At 32.1% G+C, this 23,938-nt stretch overlaps 1 protein-coding gene across 10 annotated transcripts in view; it reads right to left on the bottom strand.

The window, feature by feature from the left end:
- Dpp10 (Dipeptidyl peptidase 10) overlaps positions 1–19,560 on the bottom strand; it is a 51,103-nt gene extending 31,543 nt beyond the window's left edge. Inside the window, exons 1-4 of one of the 10 annotated variants that reach the window (XM_033474950.2) lie at positions 19,391–19,560; positions 19,230–19,331; positions 2,527–2,688; positions 405–557 (exon numbers count right to left, since the gene is read on the bottom strand). In XM_033474950.2, coding sequence (XP_033330841.1) covers positions 405–557; positions 2,527–2,688; positions 19,230–19,262 — 348 coding nt within the window. In that variant the 5' untranslated portion in view covers positions 19,263–19,331; positions 19,391–19,560. Of the gene's footprint in view, positions 1–404; positions 558–2,526; positions 2,689–11,542; positions 11,891–12,160; positions 12,325–19,229 lie in introns of those variants that run through there. The other 9 variants (XM_033474951.2, XR_013034613.1, XM_033474949.2 and 6 more) reach the window with 9 other exon arrangements.
- Positions 19,561–23,938: the final 4,378 nt, after the last annotated feature.

Raw genomic sequence — 23,938 nt, 5'->3', positions numbered from 1 at the left:
TTCCTAATACAACTTATAATCCTGATGTTTCGATTTTCATATCACTTCTTTAATTTGCAAATAATATTAGATAATATTGTTAAATAAGCCTAGTATAATAATAATAATTATTCGGTGTACTATTTATTTTACAGGAACTTTTTAAATAATCGTTCAAAAGAACTCGTTGCCATGGGACTTCTAATGCACAGATTCTAAAATATCTGTTCGATGAGAACATTTATTGAAAACGTTCTCAAGAGGAAAGAACTCTTATCGTAAAAGTTCTGTGAGAGCGGATATTTTGTTGAACGCAACGTGCAAGTTCGAACAGAGTTTTTTTTCACAACGGAAGGTACCTATCCTTTCGAAATCTGGTTTTGTTACACCGCCCTATCTTATTTGCCAATAAGTGTTATACTTACAAAAGTTTCATTGGGCATTAAGCTACGGGAGGTAACGTTATCTTGATTAATATGTAACAGCGAAATTCCACCCCAAACATCCCTGTAGCATATGTGTTGTTCGCTTGTCCATGACCCGTTGAAAAGGAGAGGGGTTAATTCTCCGGATAGTACCTGAAACATCATTAATTTTGATTATTAATGCAATGTTAAATTATAAAAGGTTTCTACGCTCCAAGCGAATCCTTTTGTTGGTCAAATTTACCGCTTTTCACGCCAAATAAATCCTTCTCTATATCGTACTTACCTGTTTGCAAATAAAATTATTCCATTCACTGATCGTATTCACCTTTTTGCAAATCCAATTAATCCTTTCACAGATCAAGACTGACCGTCCTTTATTCGATTTTCAAATTCAATACGAATTTATATTCTTATTCACAAAATAATACAAATATTACCAATCATCGTTAATCTTTAATAATTATTGATAAAATGTCATTGAATTGTCAAATTTCATGTGAATTTTATTACAAATAATTACAAATAATTACAAATATTATAATTACAAATTAAGCGAGTTTCATTTGTAAAAAAATTAATCAGACCTGCAGAAAGGTTAATTTTATTTGCGAGAAACTGAATATGATGTACAAAAGAATTTTTTGAGTACGAAACCTTAATGTATGAATCTTTTTAAATATTATTATTATTATTATTATCATTATTATTATTATTATTATTATTATTAAGAAATTACATTATTGTAATTACTTATAAATTGTAATAAACTTGTTAATTACTTATAAACGCGCGCGCGCGCGCGCGCGTTCGCTCTTTAACAGTTCAACTGACTGCAAGTTATTTCCAATAGTTCAAATTGTTTCCGGTGATTATCCACTGGTTCGAGCTAATGTTATAGTTACAGTATATTTACGCTGTACGTCAATATTTACTAACACAAGGATACTAGGAATGTTAATCCTTAACTGCTACCACGTTTAGTAAGATTACAAACTGTCACACCCGAATCTTTCTAAAAATTCCGTAAGAGAATTTGCTAAAATACTTTTAGATACACACTTCTAAGACTACAGTATCTAAATATTCCAAAAGAAACATACTATAACGAAAACCAATATACAGAAAATTGGTTTGGGGTGACGAGAGATCCCGGTACACCATTACAGGATTAAGTTACAAACTTAATGCATAATTTATTTAAGAATATAATCTGAATCTATAACGTAAATACTATATATAGTACATACAATAATGAACGAATGTTATAACAAACATTAGCTCGTGCACTTCAATGGCCATTGCCCTAAATATGTCACTCAAACTATACATAAATGTTCCGAATTCATTTGAAATACAGAATTTATTTTGTTTTTATTTTATCTGTTAAAGGTTCATTATTAACAAAAAAAAGGATTTATTTATTATTTTTTACTTATTATTATTGGAAAATAGGAAATGTTGGCGTCCAGAACGGATTCTCTCAAAATAGGCTTGGCAGTCAATGTGATAAATACGAAACATCAATTCGTATTCGTAGCAATCATAAGTGTTATTAATATTCATCTACCTAATATTCATTTTTGAAAAAGACAAGTCGTGTAATAGACAATGTATCTAGTTTTTATATTATTTGATGACTTTATATTGCATTCGTATTAAATGAATACATCTGTTGCAAAAAGTAGGAGCAGTTTAGAAGTTGCATTTTTTCCTTAATAATTTTAGTGGGTTAAAAATATATATCGGCGTTATTAAATGATTTTAATCTTTCAATTATTTGTCATTCCAAATACAGAAAATTCTCCCCAATTGTCCTTCAGTTTTTGAACAAAAATGGACAATTTTGGAAGAGGGGAAACGATTATTCGAGCCTTGCGCCTCGTTTTTACAATCCTCAACAATCGGTAACTATAAAAACGAGCCGCAAGGCTTGAATAATCGTCCCCTCCTCTTGCCATATTGTTCAGTTTTTTTCACAAGCTGAAAGACAGAGAATTTACCGTACCACAAATTAAACGGAGTGGGTCTCGTCCGTACCATGTACGAACTATGCACTGAAAGAGTTAAACTTGCATTAGTTCCTGAAATAGGGTCTTAAATAACAAATAGTATCGCATACCTCGGAGAGCCGTAGCCGTGTGCCTCGTACTCTAGGGCCTTCGTCCGGTGGCGTCAACAGAGCAACTGATGTCACGATCAAAGCCAGGACCGCGACGATCACCAACAGAGCAATTAAAATCCCGCGCCAGTTTCTTTGATTTTGATTCGCTGAGACAAGCTCCTATCACAAATTTTTTCACTAACGCTAATGTCAAGTCATCAAGAACAATACATCGTTTATATTTTATCGTCCTACCAAACGTTATTGATAATAAAATTGCAAGTTCTCTCATTGAGCCAGTATTACGAATATCAATAGAATAGGGTAGTGGAGCCGATTACTGTGAGGTAACTCATGGGCGTAATTAACTTTGTAATTATCGAATTCAATTTTTTAATTAAAAGATAAACAAAATAAAAGAATAAACAAATTTAACTAAATTTAAATATATTTATCTTATTCGACAAATATAAAGTTATTCGTGTAAGATATTGTCATTTAGTCTCAAAGACAGTTCTTCATTACATTTCTTGAGAATGGAATGAGATCATTACAATTTTTCAATTTTAACGCGAACTGTGTAAGCATCAACGCTCACAAGTGTCACTATGCAAGTATTGTAATCGCTAGACTGCGGATTTTTATGCAAAATAAAAACTGTTTGCATTAATTACAAGATATAGGATCTACGTAGATATTAATTTCTTTGCTTAATAATTTCAATAAGTTGATAGCAATGCAACATTATTTTTAAATTCTTGAAATATTGTCACAATTTCGCATTTTATTTTCCAATTTTTGTCATAAACGCATAAAATCCGTAGTATTGTTACAACAAATATTGATATCAAGTCGATGATCAAGTATTTCAAGTAATTCATTTTCTAGCAGTATAACAATGGAGAAACGTTTTCTTATCAGAATAGAAAATATTAAGAAGTATTTGTCTATTGTTAGATATAAATTGTAATACTGGCCAAATTCCTAAGTTCTATCTTATCCAAATCGAACCTTTCATCTACCTAAATTTTATCAATTGTGTTTGGTAAGCAAGAACCATTATTAATTCGTCAACTATTTTGACGCTAATAAAGCAGAATACGAAGGTATTAAGCTTGTTAAGGGTAGAAATGTTTAACAGCAGACATCGATTATTCGAACGTTGAATAACTGAAGTTGCAACTAAGCAACTGTTCCATTATCCGAACATTTATGTTTCCTTGATAAGTTCGGATAACCGAGGTTCTACTGTATCTTATTTCCGATGATAATGCTAAGTGCGTTGAACTATAAGTATTTTTTTGCTGTGTTGATGTTCTATTTTAAGCTAAATTATTCCATGTAATCGCATATATAACCCGTTTGAAAAAGGAAAGCTCAATTATCTGAGAAAGGAAGCATTTTAGAAGAAAGTTACAAACAAACGTGTAGATGTATTAAACATTCTATTTAACCCTTGGACTGTGATGACCGGATCATTTCGACCAAGAGAATATAAATTGTCTCCTAAATATTCAATTTTCGGCAATTAAATGAAATAAATTGCTGCTTCAATAGAAACAGCAGGATTTAATATGGCCACGATAAATATCTTGAAAAATATGTTGTGAGAAACTGGTGAACAAAGTTGACAATGGTCGCAAGTACTGTCCAATTGTAAAAATAGTCGGACATCCGAGGAAGAGATCAAACGGATTTGATCATTCAATAGAACTTTCCCTAACCTTAACACATTACTCGGAAACATTATTTTCAAAAATACTTAGACCCGTCTTTTAAAGCATCTTCGAAAACAAAGATCTCACTAGATCAACTCTAACGCTTAATGATAAAAAATTGTGTACTCTATTTTAAAAAATCGTGTTATCTTTGACGTGGCCTCAGTGCACATCTACTCAACGTCGAAGGATTATGAAAGTTCAATAGAATGTTATGTATGTTGTATCTGTATGTTATGTTATGTATCTCATGTTTAATACCTCAACACTTCTGTCTAAAACAGCTTTCTCCAGAATGTTTTGTTTTTGAAATAATAATTAGACTGCAGATTTTATGCATTTGTGATAAAAATGAGTATATCAAAAACAGAACAGTGGAACATTTAAAGAATTTAAACATATTATTGCATTACTTTCAACTAAATAAAATAATTAAAAGATGAAAAAAATGTTGCGCAGCTTATCTGTTTTGCAATTAATGCAGGCAATATTTATTTTGCATAAAAATCCACAGTCTAGAAATAAACAACCACTTCGAAAAATAAAAATAATAAACAGTAAGGTTTAAGAGAAAAGTATTTATTTTTATTATTAATATCAAGCGAGCTGCATTCAGAGAGAGAGTTCATTTGTTGTGATATTCATACTGATAATTTCATATGATTTCATGTAACAAAGCACGAAAGTACGCACGAACCTCGTCAACTGAAACATGCGAGGACGCAGTTAGCGTCTCCCTGCTTGCATTATCAAGCTAAGTAAGTTTAGATGCCATGCGTCGACCTTAGGCCGCTACAAACCTCAAAATTAGGGAGCTTACTAAACGGCCTGCCAAGGTACAAAGGTTACAAGCGTGCACAGAGCGAGCAAACCGATCAATCCGGGACAGTCATGCTTCAGGCAGAGCCATTAGACTCGTCCAGCGGAAAATAACAAGAAAAGGACATTTATACAGGGTGGGCCGAAATTCGTAGTACAACCAAGCAGGAGGTGATTCCACGTGAAAAAATAAGAAAAAATTTGGTGTAATATTTTTTTTATTCGGGACTCCGTTTTCAAGAAAATCGACGTTAAAATTTGTTCATCTTTGTAAAGGATTTAGTTGTCGACTATTCTTCTACCGCAAATGTCTCCGTTCGAGATTGCGTTTACAAAACCTATGGTTCCATTTTTAAATAAATAAAGATTACGTTAATTTTAACGTATGCTATCTTTTTGTCTGACACTGCAACTTTCAGGTAGTCACATTAATTTGTTCCCATTTGTCGTGACACATCAACTGTCAGATAATTTAACGCCATTCATTGTTGGTGACAGTGACTGTCAGGCGCATTGTTCATTGGCGTGAAGTACTTCCGAGAGCAACTTGCGACAATTTTACTCTCAAATGGACACATGCCATAAAACCACTGTTTTGCGGTTGTTGCTCCAAAGTGGCTCGTGCTAGTTACCTCTAAATACTGTCCTCGAAGGTTGATGCATACGGTCTAATTCACCGATCAGCTGGTTTATCAGATGTAGACCCCTTTACGCTTTTATTTCTAAGGATATTTACAATCAATAATTTATGAAACATCTAATAATAACATCGAAGACCTTGAGCAATGTTAATATAGTATAAGCTTGTAGGAATGTACAAAGTCAAGCTTTAATTAATCTTTATGCTTCTTAGCTCAATTTCATTTTCAGTGGCAATATCGCAAAAATATCTTGTACTGTTGTTTCTACTTCATAATGGGGGAAATTGTGCAGCACGATTTTAAACGTTTACTTCACACATCCGAAAAAATTAAATCTCTTGAGATTTATTAATTCGTTGTCAATTTATATGTATCTAAAGATTGATATGTCCTGGCTTACATAAATTTTTCTATACTCGCATAAACAATTTTGGCCATAAAGAATTAAAGTCGCGAACACTTTAATAAAATATACAATTATAGGTACACCCATCAGTGTAACGTCGTTTTCTTCTAGATTGAATAAACATTTCCACCATATTCGTGGCAATACGATACCACCACATACCACTATTACATAATATACGTACTAGTTACAAACAATCTTAAATAAAATAGAATGTTGTAATTAGGTATCAATAAACGACATTATTTGTAGCTTTCTCTAGCAAATATAACTCGAACTCCATCCATAGAAATAAGAAACGTTATAATGAGCAGATAGATTGAACAACAAATAAACCGTAAAAGGATTACAAGGAATATAACAAGCAATAACAATTGTTAGAAAAATTAACAGTAAATCACAAAGCGAATGAATGTAATGATTATTTTTGCATTAATCAAATTATATAACAATTTTCAACTGACAAAATGATTCTTTTCTTTTACTTTTGTCTCATTTTTCATAAATATCAGACCATTGTGCAACATTTCTCTAATATAGTATTCTATTTAAAAGTCTCAAATTTTTATATAATAATTTCAAGTTGCAATTTATAAATACGCGGTGCCGCAATAAGTACATTATACTTCATTTCGTTCGACTCAGACAAGTAAGTTTATATTACACAGCGAATCCTAATAAGTATAAATTTTACTCAATTACACACTCGTGAAGAGTATGTCGAACATAATAAAATCCAGAAATAGGGAAGACGAATTCAACAAATAATTTAAATTCAGAATTTAATCATTGAAGTACACAGTGAACATCTTATCTGATACATTGTCTCCTCTAATAAATGGACTGAATTTTGTAGGTGAAACGATATATATTCCGGAAATAGAACCAGTCAACAGATTGACAGTCAAGTGGAAAACAACCCGGTTAAATGATAAGCCATCGATGTGCTAAAAACTGCAAGAGTATCTAGGTCTAACATCTCGAGTCCAGAGAGAAAGATATTGGAAAAGGGAAATACAGTACAGACATTTTATCGACACCTATCTGCAAAGAGCGTTGTAGTAATCATACAAATGAAAAATCGTTCCTTTGTCATACCATGTTAATGATCGCTTGTTTAAAACTCAATAAAGTTCGAAGTTACAAATGCCAATTGAAAAAATTGAAACAAATCAGTGTATTAAAATGAATACGTTGAATTAAATAGTTCTGGAAAAGAAAACACATGTGATTAAGGTCGAAACAATATGACTAAAGTAGTTACAAGGTTTAAATAAAAATATCAATAATAGTAATACAGAGAATTATAATAGTGTTATAAGAATAGATATTATATATTATTGTAATTCTGATATATATTATATATTCTTATAATTATATATTTCTTATATATATTCTTATTATTATTATATATATTATTATATATATTCTGTTAACACTATTATAATTCTCTGTAATATTGATATTTTTATTTAAACCTTGTAATTACTTTGGTCATATTGTTTCGACCTTAATCACATGTGTTTTCTTTTCCTGAACTCTTTGAGAAAGAGAGAGAGAGAGAGAGAGAGAGAGAAAATTATGATAATATATAAGAATTATAATAATAATCCTCTTTCAACGACTTAATTACATTGAAAAATAACAAGGAAAATACAGACTTCGGGAAAGATATTCTCTAAGAGATTAAAATATTTCGTTTCTTTATGCAAAATCACTCTTTAACACTGTAGATAAAAAACTAATTCCTATCAAAATAAAAACATAATGAGATAAAAAAGCCTATTTATATAAAAAATAATTAGCGATCTTTTTCAACAGACATTTTTCTGTTTCCAAAGCTACCGGAAAGATACTAGTAAACATAGTAATTAAAAAACATGGCAAAACTTAGTCTATAGTAATAATAGTTTATCGCTGCGAATTTAGGAATTCTCAACGTGATTGAAAGTTTGATTTTGATCTTCTTGGTACAAAGAAACATCAGCGTCAACTAATCACCACCGACACCGAAATTGTGCTCAACTTTCGAGAATTTGGGTCAAAATACATCCAGGTCCTGACATAGGGTTGATGCAAGGGAGGCCAACTTCCTTCCCTACTCGTTGCTCGAGTTGTTTCAGCTGACATTAGCACACACATACGACATAAACAACATATACACACGCAGCAGAATACATTCGTAAAAAGAAGCAAAAGAAATGTGACAAAGACAGACAGATAGGTCGATAGAGTCGAGTGGATATGGAGTAGGCAGTTCTCCTACATCTCGCTCGACGAAATAGGTAAGTAGGGAGAATAGTCACGTGCAGTCCGTGGACTGTTAATTTGTCAACCCTATTCTTTTGTACAGAATTTATATCTGTTGGAAAAATGACTATGTGTTGTTACAGTTGGTATAGTTCGTATCTTTCAATTAAGCATATTAAGATGTTGATATTAACATGTTACAATTGTGAACGTTGATTATATTTTCACACCTCCTAACAATAACTTTAAGGATATTTCGGTTTTTCCTAATTTAAGTCATTGATTATGAACAAATTTTTCAGAACTTTTTAAAAGAACGAGAGAAATTAAGTACAGCAGAATCTCTTCGATTATCCGAACCTTCGATATCAGAATTCTTTGTTATACAAGTACGTTTCACATATGACAATTCGAATTGTATCAATCCATTTACATATACCATTAAATAGTTTGAAAAGTTAGTATGATTTTTCTATGAACGATAAAATGCAACGTTCGTATTATTTTTAAATGGAATATTCTGATTACTTTCTATATTTATTTCCATATGCTATTGTCTATACAAGGTTCAAAATAATGAGAGAAGAATTAATAAACCATGCTTGAAAATTCAAAGTAAAAAGCCGAAAAAAATTAATTTTTATTTGCATAAGTTACGTAATTTATTTGCAAAACTTTTACTAGGACTTGTCTAATTGCTAAATAGTTAAACAAACGATTCCTACGATAAATTCTAGACTTCGAGTTTTCATTTTGTGAACAAAAATATTTTAATTTCGTGAGGTATTTGTAGGTGATATTTCGACAGCCAACGTTTTTTTCATTTAAAAAAAGACAGCAACTTCTGTACTTTTTAACGAGTGAAGTGTACTTCTAAGCATCTCACGGTCTCAGATTGCTTCTTTGATCCTGACATCCACGTTATAGTCCACTCTGCAACTATTACTATATTTGACGATCTCTTTTATAAGTAAGCGTTTGAAAAACGCTGATGTGCACAAAGCAGTCACCTTTCTTTCCAAGTGAAATGACAGATTTTTATATTAATGGAATGTACAAGTTTGTAGGCTGCTGTGGAAGAGTTCTGGCAATAAGAGAAATAGAAAGAGAGAGAGGAAGATAGAGAGTGAGAGAGTAGTAATTATTATAGTAATTTAAGTTATATTTAAAATATGGTCAACTGTGTCTTGTAATTGTTCTTTGCAAACTTTTTGCATTACGTAATGCCGCCTACTTCATTTTGAAGAAACCTATTTGAAAATTTGTGATTTCAGCTTTTTTTCAGTTACTTAGTAATTAAAACTCTCGCAAAAACAGCCATCCGACCAAACTGTAGCAGAGCACGTGTGCAAGCGAAAAATACATATTTTCGTCGAAATTACGATCTAAGTCCTCGGCTTTATATTACCTGCCCTATGACATTTTCAAATCATAAGAGCGAATCCGCCCTATTTTTAACACAAGACGACAGAATTATTTATTCAGATTTGAGTATCCACTTTTGCACAGATAAGTCGGGTATACGAAAGATCAAGGTCAAGAGTAACAGAAGATAAAAGTAACATTGTAAATAATTCTAAATTTATTATAGTGATTATCGTAAATTTTGTATACACGATGCAACATTGCAATTAAAGTACTCACACCCATGACCTAATAATGTAAATTAAGCAATTCGTTGTATAAAGAACAGAAAAATTGATTCAACACTTTAAAGTAATTTTTTCTTACTTGCAATCATTGCTTTAAGATTGTGATATAATTATTCCTCATGAAAGTAGGTTTTTTATGTTTGATTTGACCCATTTTATAGTGTAATCCTGATCGTGATTTAACATTTTTAAACATCTTGTTAGTGATTGTTTGTAATCTAAGTTCAAAAAGGTGGTTGAAAGAAAGTAACTTTAACAGAGTGTAAACAAATAAATCACGAAGAGTTTACAGAATTAGTTAAAGGTTTTCATGAAGTCCTATCTCAAACAGATTTAATAGGGATAGAAGGAAAATAGAAAAAGAGAGAGAGAGAGAGAGAGAGAGAGAGACAGACAGAGACAGAGACAAAGAGAGAGAGAGAGAGAGTCAATATCATCAATAGTGTTTGTAAGAAAAAGAATCAAACCAGAGTAGAATGGAAAACAGAGGAAAGTTAACTGACAAGCACATAATTCAAAATTGAAAGAGGAAAATTATAAAGACAACAATAGCCAGAAAGAAAAATATAATAACAAATAAGACGAGTAATATTATTATCTATTATACCTCAATTCATACATACAGTTCTAACAAGCCAAATGAAAAATGGGTGCAGTGCATGGAGTAACGATTGAGTACATAAATATTTCATTAAACATGCATTGTACATTTATTACATGAATATCGACTACAAGAAACAGGATAATTTATAATCAGATAAAAATATTGTAATATTTAAAGGAATTTGATTCATATTTAATTTCTCTATATGAATATCAAACATTTAATTCCTGAGGTAGTGAAATCTGAAAACAAATAATTTGTTGGCAAAATGAATCAATTACAATAGTGCTCACTTTGATTAATAAACTTTATTTGGGAATAATTATGTTTATTTAAAGCCTGTCAAGAATTGAACATTTGATATATAAAAGAATCTTTTAATAGGATAAAGTGCATATGTGTAAACAGATACATTAGTAGACACTATTGAATTATGTCAATTCTCCAGGGAGAAAAGTAAACATTCATAATGGTTGCTTCTAGAGTTATTATATATAGAGTTGTCGTAAAGTTTCTAAAGTTGTTATATGATACTTTATATTCTGAATTCATTTTAGTTTGCGCCAAGTCTTTTGAGGCACGATTACCTGGTTTCCATATTATGCATTTATGTGCTCTATTTCATGAGCCATAATTTTATACTGTCGAGTCTCTTTTAATGTGACATAATATTAATTTAATATATGTATATATTCGTTATGATCCATAACGAACGACATATCAAGAAAGTGCACGAAAAAGAACAGAACTTACATTGAAAAGCAAAGCGATAAATCAAAATAAATCTTATATAGGATAGAAAAGAGTTTATAAAAATTTAGAATAATAAGAATACCTAAAACTTTCTTTGAAAATTTAAAAGAAATTGATACAAATCTTAAAATAAGCTTTTCTTAAAACTTTATTCATTTCATTCAATTGAAAATTAACTCTAATTTGGTCACCTTTTCTTCCATTGTTCTCTCCAATCCTATACTCTTTTTCACTTGCACATTGTTCATTTTCTCCTTCTTACTTTGTCTTCCAGTCTTTGTACTTTCTCTTTCATCATTCTTTTCTCTCCTTCCCATTTCTTCTCCTTTCGTTTGGTCTTCACTTTCAGGTCTTGTATCCCTATCTTCATTTCTTCTCCACATATTTTGACTTTACATCTGATTTCTTTAAGTTCATTTGCAACTGCACGTAAAGTTGTGACTATCTCTGACACTTCCCCTTCTTCTTCCTTCTCTGTCCTTACTTTCTATTGTACCTAATTATCTTTTTTCTTATTACTAATACTCCTAGTAGACTGTCATTCTTACCTTTTCCCAAACATTTCACTTTACAGAATCTACACCACTTTGTTGGTACTGTTTGCTTTCAATGCATTTTAAACTTTAATCATATTTTACTGCCTGTCTACACTTAACGTTAACTCTTCCTTTTTCTGTATTCTGATCCATTATTCTACTACGTTGCCCACACCAACCTAACCTCTACCCTTACACTTTATTAATACGCTTCATTTTTTCCTTCTTCCACTTCACCTTCAAATATTCATACTTTTATCATCATCAGACTACCTTGATCTCCATCCTGCAACTCCCAATAAGTCTCTACTGCACCAAAAGCCCTCGTAATCGCTAGGAAAATATTCCATCTATAGCGGCTCAAAGCAAAACCGTGACACTTCCATTTTCATATTTCATAAGGAGATTCATAATGTAAGAAAAAGATTTAAAGAAACTATCAAATTTGTTTAATAAAGCACCATTTAAATTTGTGCAAATTCATCAGAAACAAAATAAAAATTTATTTACATTAAGTTTTAAAAAACATTGGAAACTAACTTCAAACTAAAACTTGGACAGTTGGCGACACTGTTACAGTTCGTCTGCAAAACGCCGGGAATCCCCAATCTATATTAATGTTGATATTTGTTACTTTCCGCAAAGTTAAATTTTGATATTTACAATGAGAAGGTAAACTTGCCGAACGTTGTTGAAAAGAAAATTAATTATTAGATTAGAAAAAAAGTAGGAAGATGTTCCACTGGTTAAGGTCATATTAAAGGTCATATTAATGACAAACCAAGTAAACTTTTACTTAGTTTGCTTTTCATGAGAAAATTACTTGTTACATGTATAAAGAGAATAAAACATGGTAAATTATTACAAAATGCTTGTGGTTAAGCCTATGTTACAGTGCAAGAAGTTTGATTTTCAGTGAGATTCAAAATAAAGACCAAATTGATATAATGTCTTGATTGCAGAAATAATCATTAAGATTTCAGAAACAATTTTAGCAACGATAGTATCTAACTTATTCCACTTTGTATCAATTTTCTATGTATAAGTTGATTTGCAAGAAAATAAGTCCTGCAAAAACGAGTTCACCTTTAATTTAGGGATTAAGAGAAGCCACCGTATATCAATTGCACGATATGATATCCATTTAAATTGCGGAATATTTTCTAATTCCATATAGCAGGGGTGAGAACAATTTAAGTATTTATAACATCGACCGTGACGGTGTTGATGAAACTGATCAATAAAAGTTGTCACAAGTTGTAGTACTATAAAAACAGACGTAAAAACATAGGTATACGTAATAAACGGATACCCACATCATGTAATAGGATAAAATGTTTAAAAACAAGACAAATTTATTACGGAAACTACTACTAAAAGCTAATATTCAGACGTATTAATATTTTATTATTTATTTATATACCGATATTTGTTTCTAAATTTCAATGTTATATTAATTCCATTGATCTAAATAACGAGTACAAGAACTATAAACCAAAAACACGATAGTGATAGTTTTCCTCAATTCTATTATATTTTTCATATTATCTTTTATATTGTTTATTTATTATACACAATGTCGCATTCTTTATTATTATTGTATTACTATTGTATGGTGTTGCAGACGAAACATAATATTATCTTCTGTGTTTATAAGATATATTCGTAGTACCAAGAATATTATTCGTGTTGTGCCAGTTGTACATATTTACTAAGTTCTATACAAATCTGCTCAGTCATCTACCTAGTCAATGATTTTTAATTAAAACAAAATCGAGACCGTATCGATTGTAGCTTTATTTCTTTGGCAATAGTTCGGAGAAACAGTGTACCGAAAACAATATTTAATATTACCTACCTTATCCAACTCTGTATATTCAAATAGAATTCATAATCCACATAAACATCAATATTTTTTTAATAATATCTTTTTAATGTTATAAATAATTTTGAGTTGAAATAATTTAGTATTATAAATAATTTTGAGTTAAAATAATTTAATGTTGTTAAATTATTTTTAATTTATGTCTTACAAAGGCATACGAAGCATTTATTAGTTTATGCACATTTATGAAGTTTTTGAAAGGAACATTTAAAAAGAAATTAACAAGAAAAATGCTGCGAACAAATGAACTTTCTGACAGAGCGGTGGCGATGATTGATGACGTTTGTGTTGTAGGTACAAGTAGCAACTACATCGTGAAAAGAGGCTACGACTACATTACGGACTGTGTAACTAAAAGATGTAATCAGAGCGAAGGAAAGCGTGTTCGGATTGACTGATGAAGCTGTTTCTTCAAACTGAATGAAAAATGCTTTGTGCTACTTTTGATTCCACTAAATCGTCGATTTAGATAAAAAGAGACTGTCGATTAAATTTATCAAAAAGTACAATCGACAGATGTGGGTTTTAAGATCACCGCACATTGGTGCCGATCACTGGCACCAAAATTAAAACTCGCAGACAAGAAAGGAAGACCTTCTTTTGTTAAAGCGAACACGAGTAGAAACTGGGGAAAGGTGAATGCAGTTTTTGTGGCAAATCGATCATGATGCGAACGTGCTTTTATAATGCGTGGAAAAAGTTGTATAGTTTTTGTTTCGAGCAGTATATAGTATATAGATACTGTAAAAAATTACAACAACGATATTCAATGGATCAGAAAGTTTACAAGATGAAATCTTGATCCAACCATGTTTTACATACCAATGTAACATACCAATCTAGTTAACAATATTCCATTATTAAATAGAGAACCATAGAGAATATGTGAGAAATACTAGTTGAACGGATTTTTATAAATAATCGTTGGTATACAAGTATACAGAATCAAAAATTGTAATTGCTAATGTTTCAAACAGAATTGACGAAAGCATAATCAAAAATCTAGTTATAAGTATTTATTCTTTATTATTTGAGTCTCTACTATTTATTATTTAACGCGTAGGAATGGAAACACGATGAATTGTTAATAACTTTCTGTCTGTAAAATAAAATTATTTCTGTTGACAGATGATACGTTTATGAAATATTGATTCGACAGCAGTCGCATTAGGTTAGCTACTTATTCAAATAAATGAACGGTATTGTTGTTAACATTTATTTTTACGATACTATTTAGCAGAAAGAAACAATTTTATGGCCGTTATTTATTTCTGGAAAGCCAAATTATTAAAGTTTTATAGAGTTGATAAGCTGTCAATTCGTCCCTGGTAAACATTTTTAATACTTATACAAAATTTTAATATAATTGGAAGGAAATTAAGTGAATTTTTTGGTGGGAAAAATTTCATATAATTGTGTTGCGAGTTTAGTAACATAGATCTTGAATCGAAGATTTACGAATGTCCATTGAATAAAACAAAAATAAGTACGTGAAAGAATGCATTTTTTAGTTATTAAAAAGTGACCCTAATTCGGCGACTTATTTTTGGTAGATAAAAAATTTAACAGTGTATTTGTAATTAATAATTGTTTCATTGACGAAACTACGTGTCTGGATGCATAAAATCATACACAAATTTGTTTAAATAAATTTATATATAAATATTTATGGTGTAGATGCTCACAGCACTCGGTGCATCCGACCTACTTTTCTCCTTTTATACCATTCGATAATTGTTTCGTATGAAACATTTTAGGAATGTTGAGAACAATGTAAAGAAACAAAATTAGACACTATGTCATTTTCTAATACGATTGCCACTATTAGATGAAATATGACAGTACGAGAACATCGTTCATAAATAAAAGCGGTTAAATAACAATGGTACTATTAGCTATGTTAGATGCTGAAATATATCTTTAGATATGTACTACAGTGCACTACACGCGGAGAAACAAAGCGTTACAAAGGTCTGCAGTAGCAACGAATTAATTTATTTTTACTTTCAGCCCACTATCGATGATTCTATTATTTTCAATTCTCATCAATAAAGCTGCAACACTTAACATCAGAAAATGTGTAATTAGAGGGACGAAGATTAGGCACTCTACTTTATTTATGATACACATCGCACGTACTAAGTATGGTGTCGAAGTCGATCGTCGATGTACAAGCGAGACTCTTTAAGTACGCAGGAAGAAAAGATTCGAAAGAAAAAGTTGCTATGCGAAATTCGACTGGAAAAATTCAATCGAGAAAGAATTCACCACACTTTACACAGAGAATGCGACTAAACTTTAGCAATACTAAACTTTAACAACATTGTTAAAGAAGGAGAGAAAATTCTTCGAAGGAACAAAACATTCGTAGGAAATTGGTAATTCTACGAAAACCATTAATTTGTTTAAAGACAATACATGATTTTGCACACGATTACGCGCACATTATTTCACGAATATCATTAATTTTTAACACACATGTTACATTATAACAAAGGCGTGACTAACAAAATCTGATCCGCGATATAACTAAGCCAGCCGATACTACATCAATGAATAAAAACCTAATTATTATTATTATTACGGACGAGTTTTCTTCATGCGAAGACGGGCTCTACTGTAAAAGGAAAATTACGTCATTAAAATGAACAAGTACAAACTCGTCAAGTCTAAAACAAGGAACCGATTATTTTTATCACTGACACTGGCGGATATTCATGGAGCGGAACCGCCACGTCACCGACATGTCCGAATGGTCCATCGTTCGCTTGGAAAACAAATGAACATCTCATTTCTATCAATCGCAATAAATAATAAATCATTGCTTCTTGTAAAATGTACACGTTTCCTTGCCGAATACGTGCACATTTATTTGTTATGTTACAAATGTTATTCTTTCTACTTCATGAAAAAAGAAACGACTTCTATACATTACAAAAACATGAACTGCAAGGAAAATCACAAAAGTATGTCTGTAGATAGTAAAAGAAGAAAGTGAATTGATTTTAACAGCTAACAGAATAAACTACTGTATGTTGCTCTATTAAAGTTGACATTACAATGAACGAACCCTAAACACGACTAATGTGTATATTGTTTTGTAACAATGACAGATTTATAGATAGATTTATTTAAACTTCGCGCTTCGTATAAACGTCTTATTGTAATTTATTCTCAAACGAAGAAGTTTATCTAAAAATTTCTCATGGAAACATTTTTACAACATCAGAGATTATAACAGAAAAAATGAGACATGTTAATTATAATTAGATTCTGCGGGTCTTTATGTAAAATAAAAATTGTGCAAGACGATTTTAAAAACAGAAATTAAAATGAATTGTTTCTTTTAATGATTTCGACAAGTTGAACATACCAATTTTATTCACGTACAAATATTATTCAATTCTTCTCATGTGTGTCTTCATAATCTTATATTTCAGCTACTCATTTTTGCCATGAATTCATAAAATCTACAGTCTAGTTATAACGTTAATTATATAGTTGATAACCATCGTGCATTGTTCCACGAACGAACCAAATAAATGAATCAAAAGAGCTTGACACGAGTATCTACAATATATTCTATAGGTCGCTCAATATGTCTAAAATACATAATAATAGTCAAACGATAATATAAATTTCTTTATATAAAACTTGTATATATAAAAATTCCTTCAATCGATTCGTAGAATCTTGAATCTTAGACAACGTCTTGAACGTGACCTGACCTCCAATAACTAATTGCTTCTTTTAAATCGTTCGAGCGATCGTCTATTCTCTCAGAATTTGCCTAACAAAAGCTACAAGTGCAACTTGCTGCATTCGCTGCTGCATCCCCAAGTTTAATTTCACAACAGCGCGAAAGCTTGAGTTTAGAACACTCGACTTACCCCTTTTAAGCCTGCGAACAATAGAGCATCGATACAAATGAAGGACGCAAATGCTACTGTCAAATGCTTCTAGGATCAAGAAATTGCAAGAGAACAAAGCTCCAGCATCGTTGCATTAATAACATCGGCGCTGTCGCATTATTTCTACGAAACACCGTAGAAAACTCCATTCGAATTCCCCTGCGATCGCGAGAACCCGCGCAAACTTACCCCGGGCGCTGCTGTGTCCGCGTTAGCTAGGGGATTATGTTCCTGGTTAATCTAACCACGATTATGTCCCGGAGGAACAACGGTGTAATTGTGCCGTATTTATCGCGAATCATGTTGAGGCGGATGTTCGGCAAGAACGTATACGTACGTACGCGAGATTTCTTAAGGCACACGATGCGCATTACGCGCATTCCATGTACATACATATTATAAATGATTCTGCACAAGTTTTCGTTAAGAAGTATAGCCACACGAGAGATTTCACGCAATCCACAGAGCTCTTGACATGCGTATCGAGCAGCAGAGACACGAGCAGTTTGAAAATTTGTTGTTAATCGCCCGATAAGTTTTCATTTCTTTCTTCAAGCAGAGATCTCCGTGGGCAAGAACGATAGGTCCACGGAAATTTCACAGCAGGATTGTTTCTCTACCGAAATATGATCGCAAAGTGACGTTGTTAATGCGATGAAGCGTGTCGTAACTAGACCGCGGATCTTTGCGCAAAATAAAAATTGTTTACGCCGATTACAGAAAACGGGAAACATTTAACTCTTTTTAATAATATTAGTGAACTAATATATCAATACTATATAATATATCAATGTAGTAATATGTATCAATATATCAATATCAACTAATATATCAATATTTTTAAATTCTTTTCGGCTGTCCACTGTTTCAGATTGGAGGCACAATTAGACTGCGGACTTTTATGAAAAAATAGTCTGCGCCAATTGGAAGATACGGGATACGAGTTCAAAATAAGAATGTTTACATGGTTAATATTCGATCTATTCGTTTCCCTTGCAAATGCATAAAATTCGTGGTCTAGTCAGAACATAATTTCGATAATGATGCTATCCTCTTTAGTACCAATTGCACAGATAAATTGTCTTTAAACGGTGGCCGGACGCAACGCATCTGTGTACAAGAGAAAAGCTAGTCCATAAGGGATGTATATGTCACGGAAACGCATCAATTAAAAAGCGACACTAACGAAAAGAAGGTCACTTAAAACTCGAGGGAAGACTATTCGTTTCGACATATCATGATCGGAACAAATTTACCCGTGTCAATCAAAAGCACCGCGTAAATTTTCCCTGAAATTTTGTTTCGTTCGAAGTATATCGAGATGGCTTTAGCTTGTAACATGCGTGGATGCGATGTAGCAATAATTCTGTAAAATTGTGCGCGTGCTGCACTGTTCTACAAGTGGAGTGTTGCTCGGAAATGTTTGTAAGAATGATCCAAAGGCTATCGATTCTAAAGCGCATTTTGGTTACTTGCCGTGGATTGTTGCTTCGAATACAGTGGAACGAAGTGAGATAAATATAGGAAGTTGAAATTGATTAATTACCTCGTCGTCGTAAATGTTATCGTGATCTGCCATTGAAAATAGAAATTGATTTTCTGAGGATAGTGTTAACTTAGAGAGTAATCAATAGGATGTTATGCTCTCCTGGAATAACGACGAAAAATTATAGCACTCCGCGATGTACACAGGATATACACACTCACATAAGTAGAACAGAGAGAGAGAACGAGAGCGAGAGAGAGAGAGAAAGAGAGGGAGAAAAAAAGATCGAAAGACAGACGGTGGTAATTCTTTGTAACTGGTTTCCGTAACGATACGACACGTTCTTTGACTTCCACATACACCGTGAGAATTTCTGGTACTGCTAGGAAGATTGTCTCCAATGATGCTGCGGGAATGAAGCCTGCGCGTTTTGGATGCTGCGCGCTACCATCCGCTTCTTTAGCGTATCCTTTTTTCGCTTATTTTAACGCGAATAGGATCATTATGTTAAGATCAACCATGGACGTTAACATTTTACACGTTCACAAGCGACGAAGAACGATTTTACCGTGTTGCGTATAATCTGTCACGATACTGCTTCCTTCGAGAATTTCGTTTTACGAAAAATAAAAAAAAAACAGTAACTATTATTTAAACTGAGAGAAGGAGTATCTGCGTAACAATCGTAACGGTTTGATCAATCCCTTTCGTATTAAAAAGCAAGCACGAGTACTCCGCGCATACATGTATTGTCTCGGAAGCTATAAATTGATTGTGTTTCCCACGTTTCCAGAAAGTTTTCCTAATCATCCCTCGATTACTCGAACCAGTTTTCATCGTACTTACGAGTTCGATAATATTCTACTTACGCGTACGTTTAAAGTATACATTTTTCCAATTTTCTAATGTTTTAGTTATAAACGTTTCTTTGAAAACTAGTTGCTTTGAAATAGTCGTTCAGGCGAAGCATTTGACGTGAATTTGACGGAAAACTAAATTACAAATATTGCCGTGTTATTATGTCGAGAGCACAAGATTTTTATTCGATTTGAACACTTCGAACTTCTGTCGCACCGTGTATCGTTACATTGCTGTCGTTAAACATTGTCCACAGGTATTTCTTCTTTTTAGAATGACGGTGTTGCCAATACCAATTTCTTCCATGGTATATTCTATCCTTCCGGCGTCGGGGTAGTCTCTTAGTGCAGTGCGTTTCGCAAACTTCGATGCTACGGCCGCGTGAACATTAGAGTAACGACTTTCATAGTATTTCGATGGATACAGTCGCATGATCAACATCCGTTGAGTTGTAGGATCGTTTTATGTCTGCAACTAGCAACATATGCCACAACCGACGTACAGCCAATGAACGAGGGTACCTCATGAGACAGTATTGATCCAGCCAGACGGACTGCAAATTAATATCTGTTGTCAAAACTAATTGGGGAAAAAATGATAGCAGGAGACACGTAAACATTAATTACAGTGACCACTAACCGTGTTCTTGTTCCACAGAATGCATTTTATACGCTACAATGATATTTGTCAGTCGTTAATGGTTTGATTTTATTATTTTTTCATTTATTTTATATAATCGTTACTATATTTGCTTATGCGAGTGTTATATTGTACTCTGAAAACCGATGAAAAGCGTAACCTGCGCAGTCTATTATATTCGGCAGAACCCGAGTCTAACGAAACGTGGATTACGTTAACGCTTCACCTGCTGGAAGACTATTATCAGTATTTTTGTGGTAGAGAGCTGTACCAAAAAGTAGTTTAAAATTTCTCTTTTAACGCTAAACCTATCGAGCCGGTCAAAAGGACCGGTTTCGTACTTTTTTATTCTAAGATCGTTAAAATTATACTCTTCCGTGGGAATTGGATGAATTATTTTTTTAATCCGAGTACACATTCTAATAAAAATGACGGGAAGGTTAAATAAATGCAGTTTTGTCATTGTCGCGAAGCATCACGGGCCAGTCATTTTTTAGTACTCGGCACGTGTGGTTAGTTGTTAAATAATAGTCGCAAAGTAAATTATTTAATTACGTTGAATTCAGAAGTAAACTGATACAGAAGTAAAATTATTATTGCTGTTGAAAAATTTATTAGATTTTTAATTGTGAGCTTTTTCAATTAAGCAATCGCTGGGGGATAATGTGTTAGTACTGAAACAATGTCATTTATGTTCATTGGCAATGCTCTATAAATGGGAAAAGAGTAAATAAAGATCTAATTTTAAAATATGATGCGAAGAAAAATATTTTGTACATAACATAAAACATTATAATGTAAAATATATAATGCAAAATTATGCTTGGAAAAATAAATAATGTGTAATGTTTACTAAATCATTAGAAATATATGTTTACTGAATCTTTGTACCTAAATATAATGCAAAATTGTGCATAGAAAAATAAATAATGTTTATTAAATCGCGCACACACCTAGACCATCCCTATTAAAATAGAGGGGATTTATTTTTATTAATCTATAATATATTTATTATTCACTGTTCAAATTTCCCTCAAGAAAAAGAGGACCTACGATTTAATTTACAATAATGCCGCACCAAATATTGGCCTTCCAAGCATGTTAATGATCTACGTCTGTCACCCAAATGAGGATTATTATCTGACCAGTAATGGGAACTCCAAGAATTACCATCTTCGTCACTTTTAAATGTAGATTTGTCGGTGAATAAAATTTTGCGACGAAAATCACGCGGTTGTTGTTCTTATCTATACTTGCAAAATGCAGGGCTTTGAAGAAAAGCATTATGATTCAATGTTTGATAGTGCGTCATTCTGTAAGGGTGTCATTTCTGTCCTTTCAACATATGCGAATCTGTAGATTTACTTATACTAAAGGCTCTTTCTATACGCCTTACAGAATCGAGAGGATTTAAATTTGTAAATGCATAAATGTCTACTATTCTTGTATCTTTAACTGGACGGCAGATCTTTTTTTCCTTTGTATGATGAGGCTGAATAGTACCGTCATTTCTGATTCGTTTAGCCAAACGTGAAAAAATTTTTCTGGAACGTGGCAACCAGTGAGGAAAACGTTTCCGCCACAGCGTTTCGGCTGCAAAAAATCTACCTCTACATTCTGTCAGAATTTGTAATGTATCACACACTTTCTTGTTGGAATGTACCATAGCCGAAATTGACAAGTCGAGTCTGAAAAGTCAACTATCGCAGGTGTTTGAGACAATGAGAAAGAGAAATATTAGAAGAAATAGCGAAATATTAAGGACAAGAGTAGGGAAATATGTATAGCGGTGTGCATAATTATACACTCGAAGTGACTTTTACATTGTTATCGTTATCTAAATCTTTGGTTTTTTCGAAAATATGCCCTTCAACTGAATATTCAATATGCATACAAGTTACTGAGATTTGCAAAACGCATTTCTTCAATTTTAAGACGAGAATTTATTTTTTTTCGATATTTCAAGCAATAATAAAATTTAAAAAGAAAGCATTTTAGTTATTGCACAATAAACTAATCTCTAAAGATTCGAGTAATTTAATCTAGTTTTGAAAAAATTATTACGTTTTAAAAGGTGTTCGAATACTTTTTGACTGAGATAGTGAATCAAGTTCTGCTGTACCATGCAATCAACGGAAGGGAAAGAAAAGAAAAGCGGAGAGGAAGATATAGAAAGAGAAAAGAGATTATAATGCAAGGACAAAAAGCGGAGGGCAATTAAAAATAATGGATGAAAATTAGACACGAGATAGTAGAATAAAATAAAGAGAAAGCATTTTTACAAGTGCTGTAGGAAAAGTTGTGACGCATTTTATAAATTGTGGTCCTTTGTATTATATCATATAATACTCTATTGTATAATAGTCCTTGTCCTTGATACGAATCGTACTGTGTAGATTACTGAGAGACACACTTATTTATATTAATTATAGCCCGAAAATTGAAAAACAAAGATCAGACTCATTTCTGTGTACTACTGAAACTACCAGCGTTTTTACCTTTTAATTAAACTGCGAATATTCCTGAATTTATGCCACATGCAAATGTGTAAAGCACGTGAAAACGCGTACATTATCCAGAAGAATTAACGTCATATTTTTAAAACAAAGTAGCTCTTAGTCACAGAAGAAAACTGTTTTTCCACTTTAGCTTTTATGTAGTAATCTTCGAAAATTAAAAAACTAAAGGTCCTTTGTTTGATTATAATATTCTATGAAACAGTTTTCATAGTTAAATCGTAGCCGTACATGCATTCCCCACCGAAAGTATTAGAACACTCACAGAAGTTAAATAAATTTCTTCAATTTATTTCAAAGTTAATTGTATGAAACCTTAACAAAGGTTTAACCTTAACAGGTATATAAATTATTATAAAAATATCATAATAAAAATAACTTCAATTTTATAAGATCTCGTACAAGTTGTAGACAATCAGAACACTTTATTTCATGGCATAAAAGAAAATTTAATATAATAAAAATCATAGATTCTAACAAACTATAGTTTATTATTTAACGGATTATAAAAAAAAATTGGACTTGTTGTGTGAAGAAAAAGTTGTCACCCCTGGCCGATCGAGGACGTGGCACTCAGAGTATTGAGGGAAAAACACTCTGACATATTCTAAAAGATACGCGTGCGTAAAGATACGTGCTCTCTGCAAATTTGTGAAAGAAATTCATAAAATTGAAAGAAATATCATATTTTTCCGGGACAAGCGCACGTCTGTGTCGTGCGACACATACAGGGTGAACAAAATAATAATTTAATTA

This window comes from Megalopta genalis, chromosome 12 (assembly GCF_051020955.1).
Source record: "Megalopta genalis isolate 19385.01 chromosome 12, iyMegGena1_principal, whole genome shotgun sequence".
NCBI lineage: Eukaryota > Metazoa > Arthropoda > Insecta > Hymenoptera > Halictidae > Megalopta > Megalopta genalis.
Note: the sequence above shows the minus strand (reverse complement) of the source record. Positions and strands in the feature narration are given on the sequence as shown.